At 41.1% G+C, this 27,311-nt stretch overlaps 1 protein-coding gene across 5 annotated transcripts in view; it reads right to left on the bottom strand.

The window, feature by feature from the left end:
• GRM8 (glutamate metabotropic receptor 8) overlaps positions 1–19,025 on the bottom strand; it is a 345,739-nt gene extending 326,714 nt beyond the window's left edge. Inside the window, exons 1-3 of one of the 5 annotated variants that reach the window (XM_032192752.1) lie at positions 19,008–19,025; positions 17,661–17,916; positions 10,521–11,361 (exon numbers count right to left, since the gene is read on the bottom strand). In XM_032192752.1, coding sequence (XP_032048643.1) covers positions 10,521–11,030 — 510 coding nt within the window. In that variant the 5' untranslated portion in view covers positions 11,031–11,361; positions 17,661–17,916; positions 19,008–19,025. Of the gene's footprint in view, positions 1–10,520; positions 11,362–16,343; positions 16,508–16,763; positions 16,922–17,660; positions 17,917–18,525; positions 18,640–19,007 lie in introns of those variants that run through there. The other 4 variants (XM_032192777.1, XM_032192743.1, XM_032192761.1 and 1 more) reach the window with 4 other exon arrangements.
• Positions 19,026–27,311: the final 8,286 nt, after the last annotated feature.

Here is a 27,311-nt window from a genome sequence, read left to right as displayed (position 1 = left end):
CAAAGCTTTGCAAAGCAGACAAAGCCATTGAGCCAAGCAATTATTTGACCCATCCCAAAAATATCCTGTGTTTTCCTCAGCTTTTGGCTTCTTTACTCCTATTTTCTCCTGTACGTCAGAAACAAATGTTATTTGATCCTTATGCAAAGAGGCAATAAAATAAGTATAACTTGAACTGTGAATCTTCATTCCTGAATCACAAGTCCTTTGCTATTCAGCCTAAAAATAGAAATAAGAAAAAAAAGGGGGGGAAAAACAACCTTTGAAACTTGGCAGGAACGGCAGGAAATCATACCTTGAGTCACAGGGCATTCTTAGCATCTGTTCCAACAGTAAGTTTTTCACACTCCTGTATGCAGCACAGCTACACTTCCTTCATATGCCAGTCCCTGAGACTAGCCTTAGCAATATTATTCTTTCTCTACAGTGCATCTTGTCCCAAATACTGTATATATCCAGTTTCCAGAAAGCTGTTCATTTGGTTCTGGAGATATCACCCAACTCACAGTTTTTGCAAGATGGTTTCCATTAGGCCAAAACAACAGCTACGACTACATTTAGGTTTTACAAGTGAAGTTGTTTAACATGCCGAAAAAAAATGAAACACTGGTTAATAAGATAACTTTTAACACTTGAATTTTCAAAGGGCATCAACAAATCCTATCCAACAAAGAAGACATAAACAGATTATTTTTGTCTCTCCTGTTTCTTGATTTCTAGTAGCATTTATTTTCATTACAAATGCTTCAGTTCTGCCTGAACTGAGCACAAAGAGAATCAGCCATTTAATCCTCAGGACAATACATATTTTCTTCACACTTTAGCAAGTAAATATAGCAGCTGGTAACTTTTAAATCCTGAGCTTTGTTATGCAAAGTATGGTAAACAGAACCAGCAAAATTAAGAGTGGAAATCACGGGCTACTTTATCTCAACCACTTTCCTGCTGCTACAAAAATATGCATTCTCATACTTCTGCCCAATATAATTTTGAGAAATATAGGAAATTTCACATTTCTCCTGTCCTGCACAACTGGATTTATCTATAGACAATGTACAACGGGATGTTTCTTGGCAATATACTTTCTAATAGTCAATATATATTTTCCCTCTTGAATCCTAGTATACATGGGTACCCTATTAATTCCTGTTTATCAGTGGAATTTGAGGCATTATTTTTGTAGTTAATCCGTATTATACAAGACATTCTGCAGAAGTATGCCTGTGGATATCAGATAGCTCACTCAAGATCACTGCTGTCACACAGCAGCAAACCATCTATCTTCCAAATGAAAGTACCTGTAGCTCCTTGCAGGCTGATACCAAAATTATCACCATGGTCATTTCTGAAAATATCATGAACAAATAACTGAGGAGCCACATCTGTTTTGCTATATACCTAACAAAATCCCTTAGTGAAACAAGAATCTTACTGATAGTAAAACCAATGGGATGCTGTTTTGCATGGACACAGGACATTATTTCCCTCCGTTTTTTTACAGCTGTATTTTTACAGCTGTATTGTTTGTATTGTTTGCTGGCTTCCCAGGAACTCATTGCTTTCCCAAAAATTCTTCATCAATTAAACTAGTCTAAGTGATGCAAAAATCAGAGTCTATTTTGCTTTTAAGTAAGCAGAATTAAACAAGCAAGCCCTATCCAGCTGGCTACAGAAGAATATAGTCCTATATATCCTATATCCTATTTGACTGCTGCTCCTGACCTCAGCAAAAGCCAAATACCTGAATCAGAAAACAAGAATATAATAATAATTTAAGCAATAAATACTGCAAGCATCTTCTATAAACATAAGCCAAACCTCAAAACACAAATAATTCTGACGCAGATAAATCACTTTTGCTCCTGTTTCACATTCCCAAACTATAAAAGAAATACAATAGGAAGAGAGCTCCCACAATGCCATGCCATATTGCAGCATACCTATCAGCAATAACTTATTTCAGAGAAGAGTCAGAGACAGGTATCTATCTGAAGTCCCAAACAAGAAATCCTGCAGTGAGGTTAAAAAAAAAAATAAAGAAAAATAATAATATTAAAAAAAAAAAAAAAAAGGAATAGAGCAAACTATCCTCTTTTTGCTAAACATGCACTCACACTCATAGACCTGATTCAATCCCCCTCTGAAACCATTTTACACTTTCTATTGAGGACACAGGCAGTCAAGGGCAAACAGCTTCCTCATTTAAGCTCTGACTTAAATGCTTAATTGTCCTGTCAGAACAATAGAGGACATAATATCTTGCTTTTCTGATCTGGGAGCATATGTAGATCCCAGCCTAGAGGAGCATTTTGCTCTTGGCTATTTAATTCATTCAAGTGGAATTAGTGTCCTTCAGTAAGACTTTTGTTTAGATGACTATTTTTCTCTGATAAATACTAGCAAAAACAAGGATATACATTTAAGCACAGTAAACCAGTTTAATCCTAAAAGCACAATGTGCTTTAGGGAAAATAATGAGGATGGAAATACACAAAACCACAAAATCTACCAGTTGGCTGTAACACACAATAGTGCCTGGTTTCTGATGACAGTCAGAAGGCAAGACTATATGGCACAGCTGTCACTGTACGGAAACAATTATCACCAGGGAAAAAAAATATAAAGTCTTAATTTAGTTTTCATCGTGGCTAATAAAACTAACATCATTGTACTAAAACACTGAAACAGCTTTGATGATCCTTAACAGACTCGGCTCCCCTTCAGCATGACATGGGAGCAGAGGAGCTCTGTCCTGAGAAGCCAGCATAGAGGCTGGTAAATCACATCCTTCCAGAGCACATTCCTGAACATCAGAACTCAGCTACCAGAGCTTCTAGGACAGTCCATAGCTTGGCTGTGACCTATGCAAGCCAGCAGTCTCTCTGTGTGCTGACAGGCTTCAGAAGTTACCATAGGTCAGGGATTTTTCCCTCCCAGTAGCTTGCATGCCTACCTGTGATTTGGGGAAATATGAATTTATCATACAGATGTGGATTGTTTGTCAGCTGGCCTCAGTGCCAGAGAATGGTGCCAGGTGTGTTTTGTTTACTATGAAAGATGTAAAAAATGCCTCCTAGTAACATAAGATCTTTAAAAAAGACCACTGCCAGGCACTTCTCCTTAGCTTTTTGATTTTCTCGTTTGCAGAATTGGCTATCTATATCAATATAGACATTTTTTAACAAATAACTCGGGGGTCTCTGTCACATGCAAACAACCTTCTTACAGAGGTGAGAACTCAGCAAAATTTTAGCCATGAAAGGGTGAAATAATTCTCTCTTCATATGCAATTTCCTTCTTGTGTATATGTGAGAGAAATACACACACACACATATATATATATCCCCAACTGCCCATAGGGAAAGTAGAAAGAAAACCAGACCATTGGTCTCTAATTGCTACAATCTCTTTGTAAGGTGCTTGCTTACTATGGTTAGGGAATGACACAAAAACCTCAACGTTTGAGACAGCTCCAGCTTGCCCACAAAAAGAGGGGAGATGTCTCAAACCACTTAACCAACATTAATCAAGCTTCTGATTGTTTCTGTGAAATGGCTGAATACAATCAAATTAAAATGACAAAAGAGAAGCACAAAAAGGTCAAGAAATGCTTCTAAAGCCTTGTAGCAAACCAATGACAAACACTGTAAATATACAGAAAAACAAATTGCCACTTTGCTCTAACCACTGGTTATAACTCCATCTAGGAATGGGATAAGACTGAAAATAGTAGATTTTTAGATGAATATTTTATAAACTAATATATTGTAAAATACTAAATGAATGCATCAAGTTGCTTTTGTACTTCCTTGCCTCAAGCAGTTTAGCACAAATAAAATTTGATGCTAATCAGTTCTAGCAGTTTTCACAGAATCTGGAAATCTATTATATCCTCTGGCTGCGGCTAAAAAATTTCTCAACAATTTCATTATTGATACTTGCAAAATATCTATTGTACATATAATTTTATCTTGCTGTTGACCTGCCATTTTTCTCTCTTGACCGAAACACATTTAACCTGGCACTGACAGAAAAATCACAGTTGAATTAAGAGGGATTTTTGCATAATGCAAGTATCTACTACCATGGAAATATACAGAGATATGAATGTTCTTTCTGTCTAAGAGAAGTTGAATTATGGGAAAAAAAAAAATGAATGATAATAATGATATTTTCCAGCCAATAACAAGGCAAGATGTTCAGGCACTAAACAGATATGTGCTTGTAATAAGCTACAAAAAACACTGTAAAATTAAATGGGATGTATTGGCAATGGGTTCCTTTTATAATTAAAAATGATTCAGAAAGTGAAAATATTATCTAGAACAAACATAAAACAAATCTGTTCATCTTAAGAAACAATTTCAAAATGTTTCAGTCTACTTCTCCCTACTAACAACATTTTTACTTCACACTTCACACAAGATTTTCCACAAATGTTTTAACCACAAAAAAAAATCATATCCCATTGCAAATCTCAAATGCTATACAGCAGAAAATGTTATTGACAAATGCAGTGTGACAGAGTGAACAGAAAATTGATAATATTTTAATCGGTGCAGAACATTTTTTTATTAATGAATGCCAATATGTTCGGTAAAATTCTGGAGACTGTTCTTTATATCTTATAAAGGAAATGGTAAAATTCTTCTCATTATGGAAAAGCCCTGCAGTCACATATCTGTGACTGCATTCTCTGATTCTCACATCACTCTGGAGCCTCTGGAGTCAGTAGTGCTCAAGAGGTGCAAAAATTTCTGTAGATATAAAGACAAGATCAGGATCTGCATATATTTCAGATTGCCTCGGAAAAGTACGTGTGTGCTCTCTGAAACCGTGTGGTAAAATGTTATTACATTTTACTCACGTCATATTCCCTCCAGTCATGAGGTGCACACTATTGCCACAATTAAATATATAGCTCCGTGTTTATGAAGTTCGGTGAGGTTAAGCTCAGTACAACTGCAATTCCCTCATTTCTGGGAGGCCTGTCTGGGTCTGGATCACAAGACAGCAGGAGCACCTCATGACAGCTGAATGTAACAAAAAACTTGCAATTGAGCCTAAAAAAACATCATCCAGGTTCAGCCCTGGTAGCTGCGCAAGGCTGTCAGCTGAAGATATCCCCTAAGCCCAGGAGGAGACAAGTGAACAGTCAAAGCAAATAAAAAAATGCTTGGGGAACTGATACATTCACTTCTAGATTTATTGAAAGAAACTCTCTCTTGCATTTGGATGGTTGCACATAAAGTGGGAAGAGTAACTCCAGGATGGCATTTGTACTATGTGCTTCTGAAGAAGTAAATGTGTATGAAATGTATAAGGCAAATGTGCATAAAGTAAATATTAGTCCCTCCAGACAGCACCTATTAAAATGGATTGCAGTGGTGGAACAAGAAGAGAATTTGACCAAGAAGAGGAAATAAGCATTTTATTCTTGGAAAAAGAGAAGAAAATGTAAGGCAAGGCAAAAGGGAAGACAAGGCAAAAGGAAAAACAAGGCAAGGGGAAAAAAAAAAAAAAAAAGGAAAGAAACAAAATTGTCAATGACCATTTGGGCTTTATATACACCTACATCAATATATACATGAAAGCTTCAGATCTCAATTCACCAAGCATACTTTTCACCCATTTCAATTCACATGCAAGCCATCGTCCCTAGGCTGCTCTCAGCGTGACATTGGCTGGAAGTGTGAAGGTGACAGATGGAGTGTACCAAGGAGTTCAGAAATAGCGTAAAGCTTTTAGATGATAGGAAAATAGCATAAATAAATGTCTCTCTTCTTTCCAGCAGATTCTAACCACTGATATGTGTTAGTCAGACAGTAATACTGCATCCAGTTCAAGGGTCCCCAACACAGAACAGATGTGGACCTGTTGCAGAAGGTCCAGAGGAGGGGCACAAAAATTATCAAAGGGCTGGAGCACCATTCCTATGAAGAAAAGATGAGTGAGCTGGGGTTGTTTAACCTGGGGAAGAGAAGGCTACAGGAACACCTTACTGTTTCAATACTTAAATACTTTCAATACTTAAAGGGGGCTTATTAGAAAGATGGAGAGAGACTTTTTACCAGGGCTTGTAGTGATTGAACAAGAGGTAATGGCTTTAAATTGAAAGAGGGTATATTTAAGAAGAAATTTTTCATTATGAGTGTGAAGAGGCACTGGAATAGGTTGCCCAGAGAAGTTATGGATGGCCTCTCCTTGGAAGTGTTCAAAGTCAGGTTGGATTGGGTTTTGAGTAACCAGGTATAGTGGAAGATGTCCAAGCCCACAACAGAGGGTTTGGACTAGATGGTTTTTAAAGGTCTTTTTCAGCCCAGATCACTCTATAATAAGTACAAGCTTTGTATACAGGGAACATGAAGTGAGATGAGTTATAGACTTTGGCTCTCCAGGACAAGTTTTGAGGGACTGGGAACCACCCAAATGCTTATAAACTTCAAACAAAGAAGCTAAAGGATAGCATTTGGCTGTGCCTGAGCATCCTACAGGAAACCAAAATTTTAGTATGCCAAACCCAGGGAAGGGGGTAAGAGCAAGATGTTCCTCTTGAATGATCCAGTCAATAGAAAAGTTGCCTTTGCACAAATGAGAGTTGTCCAGCCAGGCCCTCAATAGATCCTACCAGCCAAACACAAACCATTTTGGCAGCAGGACTTCCAGACTGGCAAAAACATCAACCAAATAATGTCACCTTCCATTACCCAGAGGAAGGAGCAACTCCTCGTCCACCAGAGGAGAGGCTGGCCCATGTCTATCTGTTCTATTTCCACAGTCACTCCAATGGGAAATGCTAAAAACTGTCAAAGCGCTGAAGGCACCAAGAAGCTCTGCAACATCCTCCCTTCCCCAGCTCTGGATTTGGCTGCATGTGTCCAAGGTCAGCTCTGATAGGGTGCAAATATGGGGTGAATCAGCCCGGAAAAACAGCTAAGCTGTGAGAATGATCTGTGGGAAGTCTCATAGGTACCTCTGTCTCCCTTCCTCACTCAACAGCTACCTTTCAGTTCAGGCCCTTGCCCTTGGTCCCTGCCTGAGCTATCCTGTTGGCCTTCTACCTTGCTGACCATGACCTTGTGTTGCCCAACCTGACTTCCTGGCTGATTTTACACTTCATCACTATGGATTTGTCTGGACTGTTGGCTGAACCTCATCAGATGGCCAGACCTGTTTTGTTCTCATTTGGGTGAGGCTGTGTTACCAGTACCTATAACCACTGCCTTTCTCACCTTGCTGTCCCTTCAGCTTCTGTCTCAGCTTCCCCTGTGAAGCAGCCCATTCTTGATGCTCTCTGACAAAACCAACTCTCAAAATGAGGAGCCAGCAACTTCAGCTGGGAACAATCTGTCCTGAGATCTACAGAGAATTGTTTGAGTGGGTAGTTACTGGTAGCTAACACATTCCTTCTGTGCTTTCCTCTGAAGGTCTTCTCCAACCATGTTTTCAGCAAGATCAGTTCCAAGTTCTGAAAGCTCAATAAACAATTCTTTTGCACAATCCTCATTGCATCAAGCACCAGAATAACATAAAGCAAAATGCAATCTCCTTAAAGAAATCAAGGAATAAGATTCACTTCCAAATAGTTAATTTCTTGAACAAGTGTTTCCAGTTTGCAAAGTATCTCTGACAGGTCTAAAACAAACAGAAGATGAAATTTAATCTGTCCAATTTTGGCCCTTAATGTTTCAGACCAATTAAGGGCAGGGAAAAAAAAATGCTGCTAGGTGGTGATGTCTCATGGATATTCACAAAATGACAGAGAAGAGGAATTGAAGGTGATCCATTTGGCCAGCAGAAAGGCTATAGATCAAGGTCATTTTTTGTGGTGCCCTCCTTCCTTTCTTCTCATGAGAACACTTAGATAAAAGGATACCATGACTATCAATCAGCTTATGCTATCCACCAGATCATCAGATGGGACTATTGACCTGTATGTTTTATGTTGTAAAATCAATAAAAGAAAAAAAAAAAAATAAGAAAGAAAAATAGCAGCATAAAAATCTAAACTGCTGAGCATAGTATTTCTCAAGTTATCTTTGTTTGTGTATTCCCATTGAGTGATATAATATACTTCTCACGATTTTACCACAGATTAAAATTTCACTGGATAACAATGTTCTCAAGAAATATGTAGTCCTGACATTTAGGAACCTCAGAGTAGATATTAAAACAATACTGAACTTCAAATTGCAGGTTCAACTTCCTGAGTAGAACTACTAGACATAAAAATGGATGAATCACATTCATCCTGGATATAATGAAAATAGGCATTTTTACAAAGGTCCTGATGCTCCGCGGTGGAGTAGTTGGGTCTGCATCGGCTGAGAATCTCAGCTCATGTCTTTGGTCTGAGTACAACCCAAACTGGATTATACTTCTACATTTCTGGCGAAGGACCTTTCTATTGTCCATGGTTAGTGCCACTAAATCAGGGCCTTATCCAGAAGGCTTTACTCAAAGCCTTCTGACAAAGATAACAGAGCTACTTCTGAGAGGAAGGTGTAAAAACAGACATCAGATGCAGGTCCAATATGAGACACTAAAGGGTATCATTTGTCATTTTTTACATTATTAAGAATATTTGTGCAGGATCTATAATTAAAACTAAAAGAGATGTCTCCTCTTTTTGCCAGCAGCTGTGTTACATCAATTAAATGGGTAAATAAGATCTTTCCCCAGAGGGGATATCACATGACCCTCTATTGATTAAGACTGCAGTAGAACGTTATTTGCAATCTTATTGCATAATGGAAATCAGGAGGTACCTGTCATGGTTTCAGAAGACAAATTGCTGGTATCTTAGACAATTCATAGGCCTCTTTCCTTCTTGCTGCTCTTAATTCACAGTTAAAGCATGTCGTACGAGCCTTAAATTCTTAAATCAGCCTACTGCACTGTATTCAACTCAAGTCTGGGTGTAAACATTAGTCTGTGTGGCCCTGTATTATGATGGATATTTAAGTGACCGTTCCACCTATCATTACTTCAGAACCATGCATTATTTAACAGGGTGACAAAACTTAAATAAATAAATAAATAAATAGATAAAGCAGATGTGAGCAGATGTGAAATTAAAAATATATACTTCCTGCAGCATGCATGATTATTCCTGGGAAGGGCAAGCCTTCCCCACCAGACACAGATCCAGAGGTGATCCCCATATAGGATATTTTTAAGACTTGGTTCAATTTTGTATACTTGATTTTCATAAGGAAACCAAACCATACAGATGGAACAAGTCCACTAGTCTCAAACATGTGCAGTAACTGCAGCCAGGCATCAGTTTTGAGACTGTAATGAATACCTGACCACAACCCAGCAGACATTTTGCTCCTCCACTGAACTATAAATCCATCATTACGCCCTTTGTGGAAGAATCAGAGGGAAGGATAGAAATCTCCTTTTAAATGACTGAAATATTCCTTGCCAGTTTGAGAAACCTTCAAAACAAGACAATCTTTCCTTACTTCTATTCAAACTTTCACTCACAGAGAACAGCAGCAACGCTTTTCAAAATCAGTAACAACATTATTTAACATTACCAGAAGTCTGACCTCCAGTGGAGTTTGACTCCACTGAAGTCAAAGAAATGGCTTTCAGTGGTTGTGAAGTTGTAGGACATTAGGCAAGATTTCTGAATGGAAGGAATCAGTCTGAACAACAGTGGGCAGTAGGACAAAATAGATTCAGTGAAAAGGTTAGTCATTCTGTGCACAGAAAAAAAGTGCTCAGTTTACCATAATCTATTTACCACTGCCCAAGATTAAAAATCAAATGTTCGCTGCCTGATCTGATGATTGATTAGAATGTGTTCATCTTCCCATCTAAGTTAACAAGTTTAAAAGTGACAGGTTTACTTTGCCATCATTTATAAGAGCAGAGTTTAATAAAGTACATGGAAAGAAATGAACAGTATACCAGTAGAACTGTTGGGCAAAAGTAATCTCTCACAAAGTTATATCAGAGTCTGGAAAAAATTACTACCTTGTGAAAAATATGGGGGAGTTTAAGATTTCAAGGGAATCAAAGATATTTCTGTACACTGCGTTTGGCTAGACATGCACATCATTAGCACTGGATTATTACTGGCATATCTTCCTATTTAGGGAAATTATCTGTTCTTTCTACAAATGGATTTGTGTTTAAACCTCATATTTCATTCTCCTAGAAATCTGCAAAATAAATCTCAACCTGATCTTGATGAGCATAAACAATCAATGTGGAGGAAATGTGAGTAGCAAATAAACAAAAACACAAGTCAATAAAGAACTAAAATCTGCTCTGGTTGCTCAGAACTTCAAAGAAGCATTTGGCACTTTAAATTAGGGCCTGAAATCATTGGTTTTTCTTTCCTTTTTTTTTTTTTTTTTCTTTTTTCCTTTTCTTTTTTGCTTTGAAAGGGCAAACCACTCTTTTCAGATTTCAGTCCCTTTGTTTTCTGAAAGTAAGGCAACACAATCACCTCATTTATTTCCTTTTGCTTACAATTCAAAAGAAAAATAGAAAATGTTCCTTACCTTAAAAAGTCTTAAAATATTTGCAACCATAATGGACACAGAACTTGCTGCAGCACCTATCACACCTGATATCTTGTCTGGCTTAGTGAAAATAGGTGGATCGCCGTTAGCACACTTCACATCTGAGCCATCTTTTTCTATCAACGCTTGCACAAATGTTAAGGATTGCTCCAATGCATAAGTGTCCCTGGAACAAGTATCAAGGATCCGGACACCTAAGGTGATATTGGCAAGAAGATCAGGGTCTTTATTAATCTGATCAATTGCATATAGCATTGCCTCTAGTCTGTGGATCCCTTTTTCCTTCTTGAGCTCCCCACAAGGCACCCCTCTATCCCCTTTTGCATGGACAGGGAACAGTCCTCCCAAGATGATGTCCCCATCCAGTCGGATGGAGTGAGCATATTCCTGGCCATGAGTTCTTTGCATCAGGGTGAGAATCCAGTAGAATTTGGCTGTTAACAGGAAGAAACAATGGCAGGAAACTAATCGTTTTCCTTCGTATACCATTTTCTCTGAAGACGTTGTTGCTAGCCAGTATCCAGATTTTCTTCTTGCTAAAGGATGAGGTTGACCATTTGAAACTGCAGTTTCTGGAGGCTACCATCAGTGCCCAGTAAGTAATATAGAACCATATGGAAGGTAGAAAAAGGATCTCAAAAGTACATAAAACGCGTTTTACAAAAGATGTCCACTGATGTCAAGGGTTGATCAGCTTTTCAGAGGTGGTTTCCAACTGCTTCTAACTGATGGTAAAGAATAGGGTAGTATCTCTGGTTCTGATGCTATGAGGAGGTCAGTAACTCATGTCCTTCTATTTTGCACTGTAGCTGAGGTACTTCTGGAAAAAAAAAATAAAATAAAAAGAAAAAAGAAAACAGTAAGAATTATTTAGTTCAGCAGTTTTATACCTGTCACACAGTGTATTTATTTTTGAATATGAGTTACTTTGGCGAGGTTTTACTTTTGATGTTCTGTAAGGGAGTAATTCTTGGCCTTCTGTGAATTTGAACACCTGGCTGCACCGTACTACAAGCCGAGAAATTGATGATACCAGCAGATCAAAAGCCAAGTCAGGGCAACTACGTTTAGCTTAATGTTCAGAGCCTGACGAGTAATTCCTATTTACCTTGCATTGCATGACATCCAAAAACATATTTGATCCGTAACATATTGTATTTTCTGTTTTGCTGTATCATTCTGTTCCAGCCCACAGAAGTGCAATAGCTCCTAACACTTGCACTCCCTGAGAGGCTCCGCTTGCGACAATGGAGTAATCAGGGCTCCTGAATTTAAGTATGCTCTTCAACTGCTGCAGTCCAAGCATGTTCATTTGGATATTAAACTGATTACTTCTCCAGTGGAATTCACTATTTTCCAGGTTCACTATATATATGAAATACCCTCCCAATCATTTCAAAAGCTAAATTATATTTATGAAAAGGTAGTTGGTTTCTTCAGAAAAAAAAAAAAAAAAAAAAAAAAAAAAAAAAGCACAATAGCACAATGTATTCTGCTAGGAAAAGAGCTGAACATCCAGTATTCCTTTTCTCACATTTTACTTGATCTGAGGTCCAGCATTAGCAGGGTATCTATTCTCTGCTTGCATTTGGACCACAAAAAACAAGAATGATGTTCTGCCCCCACTGACATCTGGAAAAGTCCCACTGATTTTAATGAGACCAGGATTTCATCCTACATTTCTAAGTACGTGACTGACACTGTTATAAAAATCTGTTACAAAAATTGCCACCACTTTAATTCTCAAGTGAGTGGCATTTGTTTATTTCAATATTTAACAAAATTACTTTTGCCTGAATGATATATTTTTTTTGATCTCTGAGGAGCTGAAAGAGAGAGAATTAATTTCACCTAATATTAGATGGGCACACTTTGGGCAGCCACATCTGAGGCAGTCTCTCTAGACACCTGTTACAGGTTATAGAGAGCAGAGGACACTCTATGGTGAAATTCACTCGGCCTTTTTTAAATTAAAAAAAAAAAAGTATGAAGAAATTAATCACACTGAACAACAGTCTACTCTGTAGATATGTACTTTGTCCCAAGTGATCCAACAGTTTTCTACCAAAATATCATCAAATTGGAAGAGATTTGATCTACTTATACTGTATTTCAAAGACATTTTCAATTATTTTCCACAAGATGTTGAAATATTTTGAGCTATCAAATCTCAAAATGTGGTTTGATAAGGTTTGAAACTGATCATCTGCTTTAATTTATTTTATTTTTTTTTCCCCAAATGATAATACTAAGTTCATAAAACTAGAAAACAGTTTTAAAATAGAGTCTATTTGAAAAGCTGAGAAAAGTATTCACAATGGAAAGTCTTCTATATTTAATGAGAAGGTATCTCACAGTGATCTGGTAACAGAGCAATGACTTGAAAATGAAACGTTTAATTGGTGTGAATAAAATCATTGCAATTGGGAACAGAAAAAGACTTTCATTACTTCTTATTATTTAATTTTGCTTGAATTTGGCTCAGGGTTAGATCTAAAAAAAAAAAAATGTCTGTGCTGTTTCATGTGATAATCCTGTTATTCTTCATCAGCTCCTTTTGGGCACATAGTTTACAAATCTGTCCAGGCTTCAGCCTTGGGAGCCAAACTCAGCATCAGTAACAAATAGAGGAACTTGAGGAATATCACTCCTTCCCATGAGCTGATCTAGTCCCATGGGGTGCTGCCTGAGGACAGAATATGGCCCACACCAGAGAGAAAAGATCACAAGAAGTATTAACTAGCCACAAGTGGCTGTTGACTTCATTGCCACAGTAGATAGACACAGCTAGAGGTTTCAAAACGGCACCAAGTGAAAGTTGCAGCTGCACCTAAATCAGACACAATTTCCTTTCTGGTTCCACAGTGAGCACCCAGCTCTTCAGAGTACGTGGGTCTGTGCAGTCCCACCAGGGAGCGATCCCTTGAGGCAATAGAAGATGACTGCTCTTATTTAACACTGTACGCTGAACAAGAACACACCACTCAGAAAGTGAAAATGTTCATGAAGGAAAAAATGTTGCTTTTTCTCTTGCTTAGTCTCAGGTCAATCTCTTACAGCCAAAGAATGCTCCAAAATTAAAGCAACTGTCAGTCTTCATAAAAACCAACAGTGATGAATTCAGCTATTGCAATCCCAATGCCAACAACACTGGAGAAGCTAAAGTGAGCACAGCACCTTGACTCCAATACCTTATCTGGAACAGAATGAAATTTAAATGAATTGATAATTAGCATTTTTTCAACATCGCAGTCTGCATAAGCATTAATTGCTCAGCCTTAGCTCGCCTGTTTTCCTGAAATAAAAATGCATGTTTCTTTGCTGCAAGTGTCCACAGCTCATCTGTCTATAAAACGGAAATAAAATTTTAAAATGTTCTATTTAAAAATTTAAGACCTTTTAGTCTTCTTTTTTTTATGTTACCTAAGAAATAAAAGCTTTTATTACACTGCCTAATTTATTCATGCCACACTGCTTTTCACATATTGATTAACGTCAACTTTTACAGAATGTTATAAGCCTGTGTAGCTAAGGAGAAAGCATGTCAGCTAAATGAATTCCATTTTTATCAATGAATTTTAGTGGTAAAGCAAGGGCTGCTAGGCTATAAAGTCTGAATGAGTTTGCCTCATGTTCAGAGATTTCATTTGAAGTAAAATTCTGTCCTTTTCAGATTGACCATAAAAGTTTGAATTAATGCAAATATATTCACAATTTACCAGGTTCCCCTCTGTAGTAGCTACTGTTCACTGGGAACATGAGTTCAGAGAAGAAATTCACACATTTCCTCAGCACAGTTCAAGAGTAACTGCAGCACAAAGCCTCTCCCCAGTCACCTTGAAATATATGCTTCTCTTGGTTTTAATTCATTAAAAATATCTGGTACTATCAGAACATATTGCTATTTTTAAAAGTCAGCATTTCAGCACAGACCTCCACTCCTTCTGCTAGAATGTATATTTATTTTTAAACCGAAGGAGGTGGGGTACTGCAAGACGGGAACGTGGAAACTTCTGCTTGTGGTGTCTGGTTCTGCAATTACTTCCTTCGTAAAAGCATGCAGCATTATGAGACATTTGGTACACAAGGTTGGGCACCCCAGTGCCGTGATGCCAGAGCCAGTGCACCAGCACGTGTAGGGAGCCATCACTCCTCCACCCACAGACTCACAGCCCTTGCTGTGAGGTGGGCTCCTTTCAGGTCTTCAAATTTAAAAACAGATCTAAAAAGTGAGCTGAAAGTGATGGATACGTAAAGAAATAAATATAGGCAGGGTCTTTATTTTGGTAACAATGCTCCCGAAAGGTGACCTACAGTTAACACTGGAGTTGTGGCTGAAATCACAGAAATATTTCGTATCACCTGGAAATGTTGTTTTTAAAAAAATCTCTCAATTACAGACAGCCACAGGAGCAATGAGTATTCTCTGCATCTTAAGCAGGAAAACATGTTCACTGAACCTCATGGAACATTTTTAAATTGGCGTTGCCAGCCAGACACACATGAACCTTCACTGAGAGACCCAAAACAAACATACAAACAAACAAAAAATTTGTTCGGTGGTGGGAAAAACGTTTATAAAATAAGTATTTGCAATTTTGTTTGAGGCCAAAAAATATATTTGTCATTACATTTGAGGCACAGCTGGCACGTTACTAAAATGAAATGAAATTGATTTTCTGTGAATTAGAAGAGGAGAAGCTTGAGGGAGAAGACATGTTTCTACACCCAAAAACCAGTCAGATGTCCAGTCAAGTGAATGAAAGCAAAAGGACAGCATCTTCCATTCTGAAGTTTAACAAGAAAAATAAATGCAAATATGTTATTACTCTGGCTCCCTACTACTGATACTACTTCTGAACTATCTGATAAAAATTGCCTGGCTAACATTCCTTTTAGTGTTCATAAAAGTTGCCTCTTTCTCCTGCAAGGCACTCGGCAATGAACAAATAGCTGAATTTCAGCACAGAGTGGGTAAAGAGTTGCCACCTGCGTACAGTAACCTGACACATATAGAAGATTAATAGGGTTTGCTGACAACAGAAGGGATTTCGGAAAACCTTAGGCCTTGACACTGCAACTCCTAACTTGCAGGAGAATTCTTCACTGATGTAAGTAGTCTTATCTACCTCAGCTCTTCTGCAATGATTTGCTGTGCCCCTGCCACAGAGGTAACCTTTACACAATAATCAGGACTTCAAGGCAAGTCACCCCCAGCATCTTGTTTACGGGAATGATTTCTTCCCAGAGCACCATGAGAGAAATGTCTCCACTCACTCTGATCAGCCTCTTTTCAAATACCCCAGAGCCCCCATCTTCTTCTGCCTGCAAATATCCATCCTTCAAACAAGCTCCCCTGCTAAAGCAGCACAGGTCCTTCTGCCAGGGCGAGACTAATAGGAGCTTCCAATTTTTTTGGAAAGGAAACAGCATCAAATATTTTCCTCTGCCCTTGCCTGGTCTCACAGCTGAATAAACCCCATCAATATTAACACCTTCAGAGTTGCTTTCACCTCCACTCTGCCAAGCAATCATCAAGGAGATTCTCCCAGGCACCCTGCGAGAGCTTCCTCTGCTGGTTTTCTTCGCATTTTGCCCTTTTCCCACCAGACCCCAGCTCCCCAGAGCAGGCTCAGGGAGCTCTGCCCGGTGCCCCTGGAGGGGCTCTGCCCAGAGAAGCGACAGCATTCCGGGACACCCCATAACACCCCCTTTACCCCCCCCCTCCGTGCTCCCCTTGCTCGCTCCGCCGCCCTCCCTGGCGGGGTGGGGGCAGGCAGCAGCAGCCCCCCGGCCACGCACCCGCTTTCCGTGCGGCTCCTCTGTGCTCTCCCGGCTGCCCTTCGGCTCCCGGCACCCCGGGGACGAAGGGACACGGGACCCGAGGCGGTCCCGCCGGGCTTGGGGCAGGAGGGGGGGCACCGGGAGCACCCCCGGGGCTGGCCGAGCCTCCTCTCCCTTAGCATCGCCCATCACCGCGGCGTTTCTCCCTTGAAGGGAGCCCCCTATTGTTCTCCACTTTACTTAGCCGAGCTATCTATTTATTTATTAATTTATTTATTTATTTTTTTTATTCCCCCTCCCTACCCCAGCTGGCGTCTGTCGTTGAGGGATTCCGGCACAGCCTCGCCGCTGCTCCCCCCGGGGCCTCGCTGCCCGCAGGCTTGCAAATGGTAATAATAATAAAATTAGAATAATAATAATAAAAAAATCAAAACCAACCGTCGCCTTTTAGTCAGAGCCGCCGGTGGTTCCTTCCTCTCCTTGCATCTACCGGTCAGCTTCACAATGCGCCTTCAATGAAACCCTAAATCTCTTAATGAATCCCCGGTCCCGGAGGTCGGGAGCTTGCAAACTCCGACGTGCACCCTCCGGCTTTGCATGCACTTCAGATCACCCACCGATCGATGAGTTGAGTTGTGGGGGGGAGGGGGGGGTTGGCTGTGGGTTTTGTTGTTGTTCGGGGCTTTGCCCGTGCCGTGCATGCACCTGCTGGGTCCCCGCAACAAGCACATGCCGGCGCTGGGGATGCCGCTCCCCGCCGGGGGACACCACGGACCCCTCGCCGCGGGACCGGTGACGCTTCTCGCCCCCTTCCCCGGGCTGGGGGGGACCCCAGAGCCCGGCCGGGTTCCCCCTTCCCCTCCCCACCCCAAGGGAGCTCGGAGCCGAGAGAGAAGTTGGAGCCCCCTGGTGCCCCCGGCTGGAGAACCCCGACCAAGACGAGGGGAGGGGGGAGATGGCGGGGAACCCCCAGCCCCCTCCCCGCGGGGGTGGGAGAGGACCCGCTTAAGGAGGCAGGGGGGGGAGATGCCGCTCTTGGGAGCACCCCCATCCTCCCTCTTTGCTCGCTGCTATGACGGCACCGTGCCCGGGATCTCTTTCGGTAGAGCTGATAGGGGGAGGCTATCGACAATAAAAATGATAAATAATTAAAACACATACACAAATAATAATAATAATAATGCAACACAAAAACCTCCGGCGCCAGAAAGCAGGCGGAGTGGCTTGCCTTGCCCCAAAACGTTAAGTGAGGCAAAACTTGCATTATTCGTGGAGTCCGCTCGCCTTAAAATAAGACCTGCAGGAGACACACACCCCGCACACACACACAAATACCTTGCTGGAAAAGAGTTGCATATCCGTGTTACTGTAGAGGTCACTGGAATTAATACTGGGCGCCGATCGGGAATAGCATGAGGTAATTTCGGTACAACCCTCGTCTCAAATCGCTTCTGCCGGTAGCGTCAGCTTCATGTGCAGCTCAGCCTGGGACAGGTAGCCAGGAGAGCGATTTCAGTGGTGCTGCATAACACTCGCGATCAGCCAAGCCGAACCCTCTCCACTGTCTCCTTCCTTATTCCTCCTCCCATTCCTTTTAAAAAAAAAAAAAAAAAAAAAAAAAAAAAAAAACTTTTTGGGACCGGTGGCTCAGCCCCCGTGACGATCTCCACCCTCCGCCGCCGCTCAATTGCAGCGGCAGACCCACGCCGTGCCGAGCCGGGGAAAAGAGAACGCCCCCCGACCCCCACCCCGCAGTGGCACGGCTCGGCACGGCTCGGCACGGTTTGGCACGGCTTGGCACGGCTCAGCACGGCTTGGCACGGCTTGGCACGGTTTAGCACGGCTTGGCACGGCTCGGCTCGGCACGCCGCTGCCTTCTCTCACCGCGGCTCCTGCGGGGCAGTGCAGGGCGCGGTGGGGTGGGCACGGCACGGCTCGGCGCCGCACTTGTAGCTGTTCTCGGTGCTGAAGGCAGCGGCTCTCCCCGGGCCGGCTCGGAGCATCTTCCACCCCAACCCCGGCCCGTCGAGAGCTGGGGCTCCCCCAGTCGCCCCCCCATCCCCACCCCCGGTACCCTCAGAGAGGCTTTGCCCGAGGGGTTCTCGAGCAATTTTCGGAAGGGGGCTGTCAACACGGAGGTGTGGCTTCCCCATACGCCCCCCGCCCCGTCCCCCCGCCCCGGCATGCGGTGTCCCCGCACCTTTCTCCCCATCTCCGGCTTCTCACGGGGGTGCCCCTCTCCCCCATGGGCACTGGGCAGGATTCAGTACCGCGGGGCCGGGGCCACCCCGCGGGGCGTGGGAGCGTTTTGCCGGGTCTCTCTGGAAGTTTGCATCACCCACCCCCAAAAAAATAATAAATCCCGCAGGCTCCGTGGGCGCGGGGTCGCTCCGCCCGGGGCCGCTCCCGGCCCGCAGCGCCCGGCGCAGCCTCGGTGCGAAGGTTCCACCTCGAGGGCAGCGCCCGCAACTGCAGCCGCACGGCTCCGCTCGGCTCGGCTCGGCACCGGGCTGCTGCAACGGGAAAATGCTCCGCACACGGCTGTCTGCCTGAGCAGGGTGGCTTAGCAAGCTCCTGACAGCGAGCCGGTCGTTTCCAGCTTCCCGTTCCACGCTAGTCCAAAGATTTTTTTCCTTAATAAGTGATGTTTTTCTTTGCTTTGCCCCAAATTGTCTTGCTTACTTGGAACGTCAGTGATGGGAGGAGGAAGAATCCCAAGTGTGCTCTGCTATATCCATCCAGCGCTGCCATGATCGCCTTTGTTATATAGTTCTGCCTGAATTTATGCAGTAAAAGTCTTGCCCCAGGCAAGCCACGGGACTCTGACAATATCCGATGAGTCTTTCAATCCTGTAACTTCTCTTTTGGAGAAGATCTTTTAGTATTGGTCAATGACACTGGGAAACTGGCCAGGTCTCAGACAGAATTTATTAACTCATGTTTGCATTTGTTTGTTTTTTTTTCTTTAGACCTTCCATGAAAGTAGACTGACAAGCTCTGATTTCAGTTAAGCTATTACAGAAATATGAAATATAGTCACATGGGTAAACCCCGATGTTCAGCCATAAGCAAAAGTCTTAGAGATCCTCCTTAACCCCCATCAGGAAAAGAAGCCACACATGAATTATCTGTACTGTAGGGCAGACTCCAGCAGCTTCAAAGAAAGTTCATCAAATCTAATGGATGTTCTTCTTGAGCTTTTGTGTAAATCTTGCAGCTGGAGATGCAGGTTCAGGTCAAAAGACTAGGATAAGGCAACTTCTGCTGTGTTTCTGGCCTGATCGCTGGCCTGGATGTGATCTGTTGCATCTCGCTATCTCTCCCAGCCACATCTTTTCCAGAGCACAATTTTGGGCGCATAGGGACTATATCTTATTCTGTATGTTTACAGCAAGTAGCATAAAGACTGTTAGGCAGGAGTATGATAAATAAAACCATAACCAAAGAGATGAATGCTGTGTTTTGACTAAATACAAGCAGAGAAGATAAATATTTTGGGGGCGGTCAGGAAGGAGGGAAGGAAAGAATGAGAAGCTTTGCAAGAAAACGGTCACATTTCCTGAGGATAAATGGCAGAAAAGACAGGCAATATACATCCATCATTCCTTGAGTAAGATCCCTTTGATTCAAGCCCAATGGCAGTTAATGGCAGCTTGTACAGAGCACTTATGTAAGGACTGGTGCCATCTACTACCTGCACAACTAACTCAGGCTGGAAGAAAACCAGTTCTGGACACCAAGCTATCACAAAGAAGCTCTTAAATGACCTTTATTTGAGTGAGAAGGCCTGATTCTCGGAGGAAGCATCTTACATGTTAGGTCACGGGCATGGATTAAAGGCAATACTAAAATGTCAGGACCACTGAGACATGGCCTGAGAGACTTCAGTTTGAATTACTGTGTAGAATAAATGCTTGCTGTAAATATCTCTTCAAAGCTAAGCAAGAACAAATGCACCAGTCCTTCTCCGTGCCTCCCTTTCTCCAACAGAAAAGACATCGTACTGACCTGTATCCAAGCAGTGATTTTGGCTGAGCAATTTGTGTTGGAACAGCATCACTCCACAACTGCACTCACAGATTTTAATGACATTCAAATGGGGCTGATTTTTGTAGCTTTGAAATAGTGTGAAGTAAGGCACTCTGAGTTCTAGGGCTGGGTTTTTGTGTGTTGTATTTTTTTTCCTATCCAAGTGACAGAAATGCAGCTTTTGGAGTTATTCAAACACAGGAATGAAACCTACTGAGGCAATAAAACCACTTGAATAATCACTTTTAGGCAAAGGTATGCTGATTAATAGCCATTAGGGAATACAGAGCCATAAAGCCAGTGACTTCCACTTAAGTGATGGTGGATGCTGGGTTCTGAGTTGTAAGATGTTTTGGAGTATGGGTATTGGAATTTTTCAAGAAAACATAATCACTAAAAAAAGAATTGTGCATACATGTCTTCTGTGCATTTCTCTAAGGCTAATATTTCTTCACAAAATGTATTACATGGTGAAAAAATAAAAGTGAGAGAAAAGGCATTTCATGGTAGTAACTATGACAAAAAAGTGTTATCTGGAGGCCAAAGAAAGTGTGCAATCATCTGTAAAATAGAACATACCTTTGGAGGGCCCAAATTGTGACTTATTTCAAATAAACTTTTCAGCAGCGAGCAAGGGATGTCAAAGCTTAAACTATAAAAAAAGAAGCTAGCCATCACATAAGAAAGCTAGCACTCTTTCCAGGGAAGATATTTTCAGAATTTGAATATTTTTAGTATCTAATTTCCAAATGTGTCTAACGAACTCCAATGTGCTGGAAGATGTAGCAGTTGGAAACCATCACTCTGCCAGCAGGAGCGGCACCAGCACACCATGCTGTAGATGGGGGGGGGATGAATCGCTTACATGGAGGGGGCAGCAGGAGCCGGCGGCTCTGCAGGGAGGGCATGCCAGGGGGACTATTGCAGGCAGGGGTAGAAATCCTGGAAGAGAAATGTACTCCCACAGCAGCCCAATGACGGAGCAGAGCAGGTCTGGTGGGAGAAAACGGGGCCAGCACAGCCCAGTGATTGCCAGAGCAGGCTGCCGTGGTGAGGCAGGCCTGAGGTCAAGCTGGGAAGTCAAGCTGCAGGATCAGGATCTTTATCAGAGGTTTATGGTAAAACACATGGCCACAGCAGCTCAGGAAACGGCAAAGAATGGGGGGCAGAGCTTAATAAAGCCCCCAGGTGATGTTGGGGATCCCCTTACAGCCTTCTCATAAAGCCCTCTCCTCAGCAGCCTGAGCCAAGGGCAGGTCCTAACAGTCCTTGAGCACAGGCAGCCAAACCCACAGGAGAGGGCAGGGCTCTTGGGCCTGACGTATATCCTTGTCGAAGTCTGTGTCATCTGCTCTTTTATCGCCCTTTTCTGCATTGAGCTAGAGGACCACAGTGACACATCTGTCCTAAAGACTGGCATAAAGCTTGATAAATTTTCTTAATGCACAACAATGTGATTGAAATCTGAAGGAGACGCATCCAGAAGCTAGAGGTGGTGGACCAATACTAAATTTAAGTGAAGGATATAGTATATTTATGAATCAACTGCCGTGTTTCCAAAATACGAGTGGATGATGAGCCTGCAAAATCTTCTCCCACGCAAGTCAGAACACTGAAGTCAGCAGAGACAGTTGTGAAGCAATGTAATATTTGCTAAAGAGAAGAGAGACTCAGTCCTAATTAACTAAAAATTACAACGCCCACAGAGGGAGTTATGCATTGTTATACCTTTGTAATGGGGACAGTCTCCACTAGCATGTCCTCTAAGATAATGACTGTGTGGTTTTATGTCTATACTTAATAAACCGTCTACATAGGTACTAAGTTCTCAGCTTCTAAAAACTTAGTCTTTCATTTTGTCCTTCACTAATGGAAAAATAAAACCATGTTCATTCTAGACCACTTTACTAAAAATGATAAAAAGCTATAGATAGTGATTACTTTACCAGCCTTTGAAACCCTGACATCTTTGAGGTGAGGTACAAAAAGGTTTATAAATCAGGATGTAAAGCCACATTACCTTTTCAACATGTGAGCCATAACTTTCCCTCTTAAACGACAACAGATGGACATAGCTATTTTACATGAAAAAAATCTTTGCATTTCTGTACCCTTCCAAAGAAGTTATTTGCATAAATGTCATTTGCCAAATGACAAGTGGAGCTGATCATGCTCTGCCTTGTTCCAGCCACTTTGTAGGCTGTTGGCAAAATCATCTGAGGTTAGCAGCGCATGGAAATAGCTAATCTTCAGGTCCGGTGTAGCCATCATTTTTGTGGACAGCAGAATTCTTCAGAAGACCGTTTTCTAAACTAAGTGCATGAAATGACCTGCATACTCCCTAGATGAAAAAAAGTACTCAAGGTTTGATATAAGGATAACTCCTTTCTACTTTTAATACTGCCTATTAGACAGGAAGAAAACAAACCATTAATCCATCGTCTGGAGTTCAAGGCATTGCATTGCAAAGCCAAACATTTCTTTTCAAGGCTTGTTGCGGAAGCAATACAATTGCAGAACTAGGAGTCATCAAAATTGTGAACAAAGACTCACATGAAGTAACAAAATACTTTGCTTAAATGTGATTTCAAGTTTAAATGCTAAGAAACTTACTGTCAAACAGTGTTGCCTAGGGGGAATATTTTGAAAAGGCTCTGAGAATTCACCTAAAACCATATTGCTCATATAGCGTCCATAGGGGCTGCTGATACATGTTCAGCCTCACATTTGGCCTGTAGTTATTCTCTAAATGGATATGTAAACTCACACAAATGATGTTAAGTAGATTATGGTGTCACATCACATGCCTAGACCTATAACCTCCACGTAAACAGGTGAACGTGCCATACTAACTGAAACTATTCTTTATAATGATGTCAATATATTGTTGGTTCTTATTTAGAAGACATTAAAAATGGAGGTGAATTTTCTTTCTTAGAGGGACGAAATATGCAGGTCTTTAGGGCAGATTCTCAAACATTTAAAATGTAAACTCCTCTACTTTAAATATTCCTCTAGGCTCTCTGTGTAAATGCAAAATATGGAAATGGAAAGAAGTATCTACTTTCCAGGCAGTGAGTCATCTGATATTACCATAGATGTCTAAATAGAACATCTAAATCATGACTGAGAAGTGTGTTTTTCTCTCCACAGACTATAAAAAGAGTCTAGACAACTGGTTCAGATGTAAATGTCTGCATTGTAGATGATCAGAGTGAGGTGAGGTATATCCACCACTGGAGCATGGGAAGATTCAGAGAGTAAAGACAACAACAAAGACAACAGGTCAGGCTCAAGTTCTGAGAACACATACCACCAGGCTGTGACTAGCTTACTGTTCATTATGTCTGTTCTGCTCGTAGGTAATACTCCAGTAGTAATAATTATTTTCCTCTCCCATTTCTTTTCTCACAGTAAGTTGCTGACAAATATTTTAAATGGTCTTAAAAAGCAGATCAACTGTGCGTCATGTTCAAAAGTGAAAAGACCTCAGAAAAAAAAAAATGTATTTATTAAGGTTACATATTTAGATGGAGTCATCCTGCAACTAATTCCTAAATAAATAAATTGCAAATAATCAGTATGAAATTAAGCAAACCTTTTAATTCATTGCCTGTAAGAACAGAAATGGTCATGGTTGGGTTTTTTCCTGCTCAACTTTCATATGAACAAAATGTAATTGAGCTGCAGCTCAAGATATGCATATGATGACTTTTTACATCCATATGGCACTATGTGGGGGAGTTCACATTAACATTTCAGCTTGGATCATGAGCACACTTTTGAAGCAAACCTCCCAGTTGTCCCCACTTCCTATATGCTTTGGTTAATGTAGCAGAGCAGTCTTGGACTCATGGGCTGGATTCCTCTCAGGGGAAACTAACCTAGAATTCGCACTCCAGGAATGCACCTAAAGCACTACAACTGCTAATAGACCAAACCGGAGCTAGTCTGAAGTGATCCTCCAAATCACAAATAGTGTGGACATCAGCTCACCAGCAACAGCTATTTTGCTCTATAGACCTGTGCTGCCCCACACTGCATAAAGACAGATATAGCCCATGTTGGATTGTGATTACAGTCTTGAACGTTGTCCCCTGAGCAGCAGAGCTGTAGGACTAGACTGGAGTTCTAAGATACGTAGATCATGTAACTAATTAAAGACTACCATGATCCATGGCATGTTTCACAAAGAAGTTTCACACCTTCTTCAACAGTTACTAAAACTCACCAGCTGTAAATAATGTACATGGTTCTCTTATATGTGTAAAGTGAAGACTGAACTCTTTTAATACAGTGGAGAATCAGAAAACATAATCTGGTGTGGGTTTTGTGCTACTGAAGTAATAGAAACTCCCTATCAGTGCTATTGGGAAGATTAACTGTACAGCGATGCAACATTCATCCAGTGTTCTGCTTTGCATCTGCAGCTTGGGAATTACCTTCATTTATCAATAGTAAGGTGATCTTAATAAATCTCTTCATTATTTAAACTCTCCTTAAAGTACAAAACAATCAATGACACTATTTTAATCAAGAAAGACCAATTGCAATGTATTCTTATGATAGTGGCATTTTCTTGTCTAAAAAAAAAAAAATCACCTCAGATATCTAAAAGCCACTTTGTCTTGTCATTGGTATTAAGGTTAATGATTCTTGCCTTCTTGTGCTTCATTGCTTAACTCTGACCTAAAGACTGGTAATCACTAATGGTAGAATTAACTGAGTGCTGTACCAGACAGTTACTGAGTAGGAATACTTCTGTGGCAGAAACATTTACAGTTTCTAACTGCCACCTCATCAGTCTTCTTGTAGGGCAGCTTTGGGACCAGCAATAGGTATAGAGTTATTTGATGTGAAATACAAATACTATATTAGATGCGAAAAGACTTCTCTCTACATTTTCACTGTACAACTTACAATCAGCCAGAAGACTAAGACGTGCATAGGTGGGATTTTCATTAGCATAGTTACAAAACCATTTCAAGGAGGACATATGCTCGTACACAGAAAATGAAATGGGGGAAGGTTCAGCAATTTGTCCCTGCCTTAAGCATGTCATTGCCTGAATGGGTTCAAGAAGAGTTTAGAGGTTTTAATGGGTAAATGAAATGTGCTGAAGTAAATAACATACACATTCCCATGGATTTATAGAAAGTGCATTACTTTGTAAACGCAACATAAAATTTATGTGTTTCCTAATGCCTGTAACTGCTTTTTCCCAGATTACCTTGTATTTCTCCTCAGTATTAGCTCTTCAATAATAGCCACAATTCTGGAGCAAATAAAAGACCTGTATTCAAGATTCTGCTTGACCAGGAACATGTAAAATGGAACAAAAAGCTTTTGAATTCATCCCAAAGCCTTTTCCTCAGTAGAAGAATTAATGCAAGTATTCAGTCACAAGCTTTCATGAAATAAAATATTCCATTGGGACTGTAGTACCAATGTACTGTACTGTACAATGGACTGTAGATTTCTGTCACTGGGGACAATGAAGCTGAACAAGTCTATAGAATAAAGCTTATTTGGGGAATAACTGACAAATATATGAACAGTGAGACAGGGCAATGAAGCAAACAATGTATCTGAATTAAATCAAATTAAAATAAGCAATTTAGGGTCAAACAAAAATATTTCTGTCTTTTTTTTTTTTTTTTTTTGACTTCCTACATGCTATTTAGGGGGAGGTGTTGGTGGGTTGGTTGGTTTTGGGTGGGGGAGGGCAGAGTTTGTTTTAAATATTTTTATTCAACATTAAAAAAAAAAAAGGAAATGAAAAATATAAATATAAAATAAAATATAAATAAATATAAAAAATATAAAATATAAAATATAAAACATAAAATATAAAATATAAAATAAAAGGAAAATCAATCATAATCATAGAATGTCTTGGTTTGGAAGACACCTTAAAGATCATCCAGTTCCAACCCCCCTGCCATGAGCAGATACTCAAAAGGTTTCTCAAAACCCCATCCAACCTGCCTTTGAACACTTCCAGGAACGGGGCATCAGATGAATGGCAGTGGATATGCCAGAGGAGAACCCATGGGATTAGACCCCTACTGGAATATAATAGCCCTGTTATTCATTTGCCATGACAGAAACTAATTCAGATGTTCTCTTTCTGACTCATTGCAACCTGTGATTGAAACCAACACTTCCCAACATCAAGAGACTTCCAAGCATACTCCAGGATGGGTTTCACTGTGTGTCTCCACACAAGCATTTTTCTTGGAGTAGAAGTGCTATTCTGAGGCAAACCTCTTTTCCATCCCTATTTACAGCACTTCAGATTGTGCCCCAGAGCCATTTTGGAGAAAACCAACAGGATCACCCACTTGGATGAAGCCAAGCTGCAAGCTGTGCTCCTGCTCCTCTGGGCAGCCAGACCTCAGAACCAGACTAGCCCCAGTCCCAGGGGACACCCCTGGGCCAGGTACAGGGTAGACACAGTGCCCTCAGTGCCCACCCTACGGGTCTGTGCCTGTTGTGCTACATGACCTGCTCTGCATATCTTCTCTGCCTTTCTCTTTTCCAGTGTCTTCTGCTTCAGATCAAAAAATACGCATTATGTTTGAGCCCAGATCAATGCTGACAGGAGCGATATTTAGTCTTTTTCTCAGCTCAGGGTCATGCAGTAAAATTGCCCCGAATCCCTGCTGCTTGGGATATTATCCCTTCTGCATGCTGGATGCAGAAACACTCTATAGGCACTGGAAAAAAAAAAAAAAATTGGGACAGGATACATATTTTACCTGGAAAAGACTGTGTGGTGAGGTGTCTCAAACATCTCTTTTTAATATTTTTGGTTCACAGAAAAAAATTAAAAGCTTATAACCTTTGTCAAACAGAAATAAAAAAAAAAAAAAAAGAAAGAAAACAGAAAAGAAGAAAAAGAAAGAAAGAAAGAAAGAAAGAAAGAAAGAAAGAAAGAAAGAAAGAAAGAAAGAA

This window comes from Aythya fuligula, chromosome 1 (genome assembly GCF_009819795.1).
Source record: "Aythya fuligula isolate bAytFul2 chromosome 1, bAytFul2.pri, whole genome shotgun sequence".
Lineage (NCBI taxonomy): Eukaryota > Metazoa > Chordata > Aves > Anseriformes > Anatidae > Aythya > Aythya fuligula.
The sequence above is the reverse complement of the archived record's forward strand: the minus strand, read 5'-3'. Positions and strand labels throughout refer to the sequence as shown.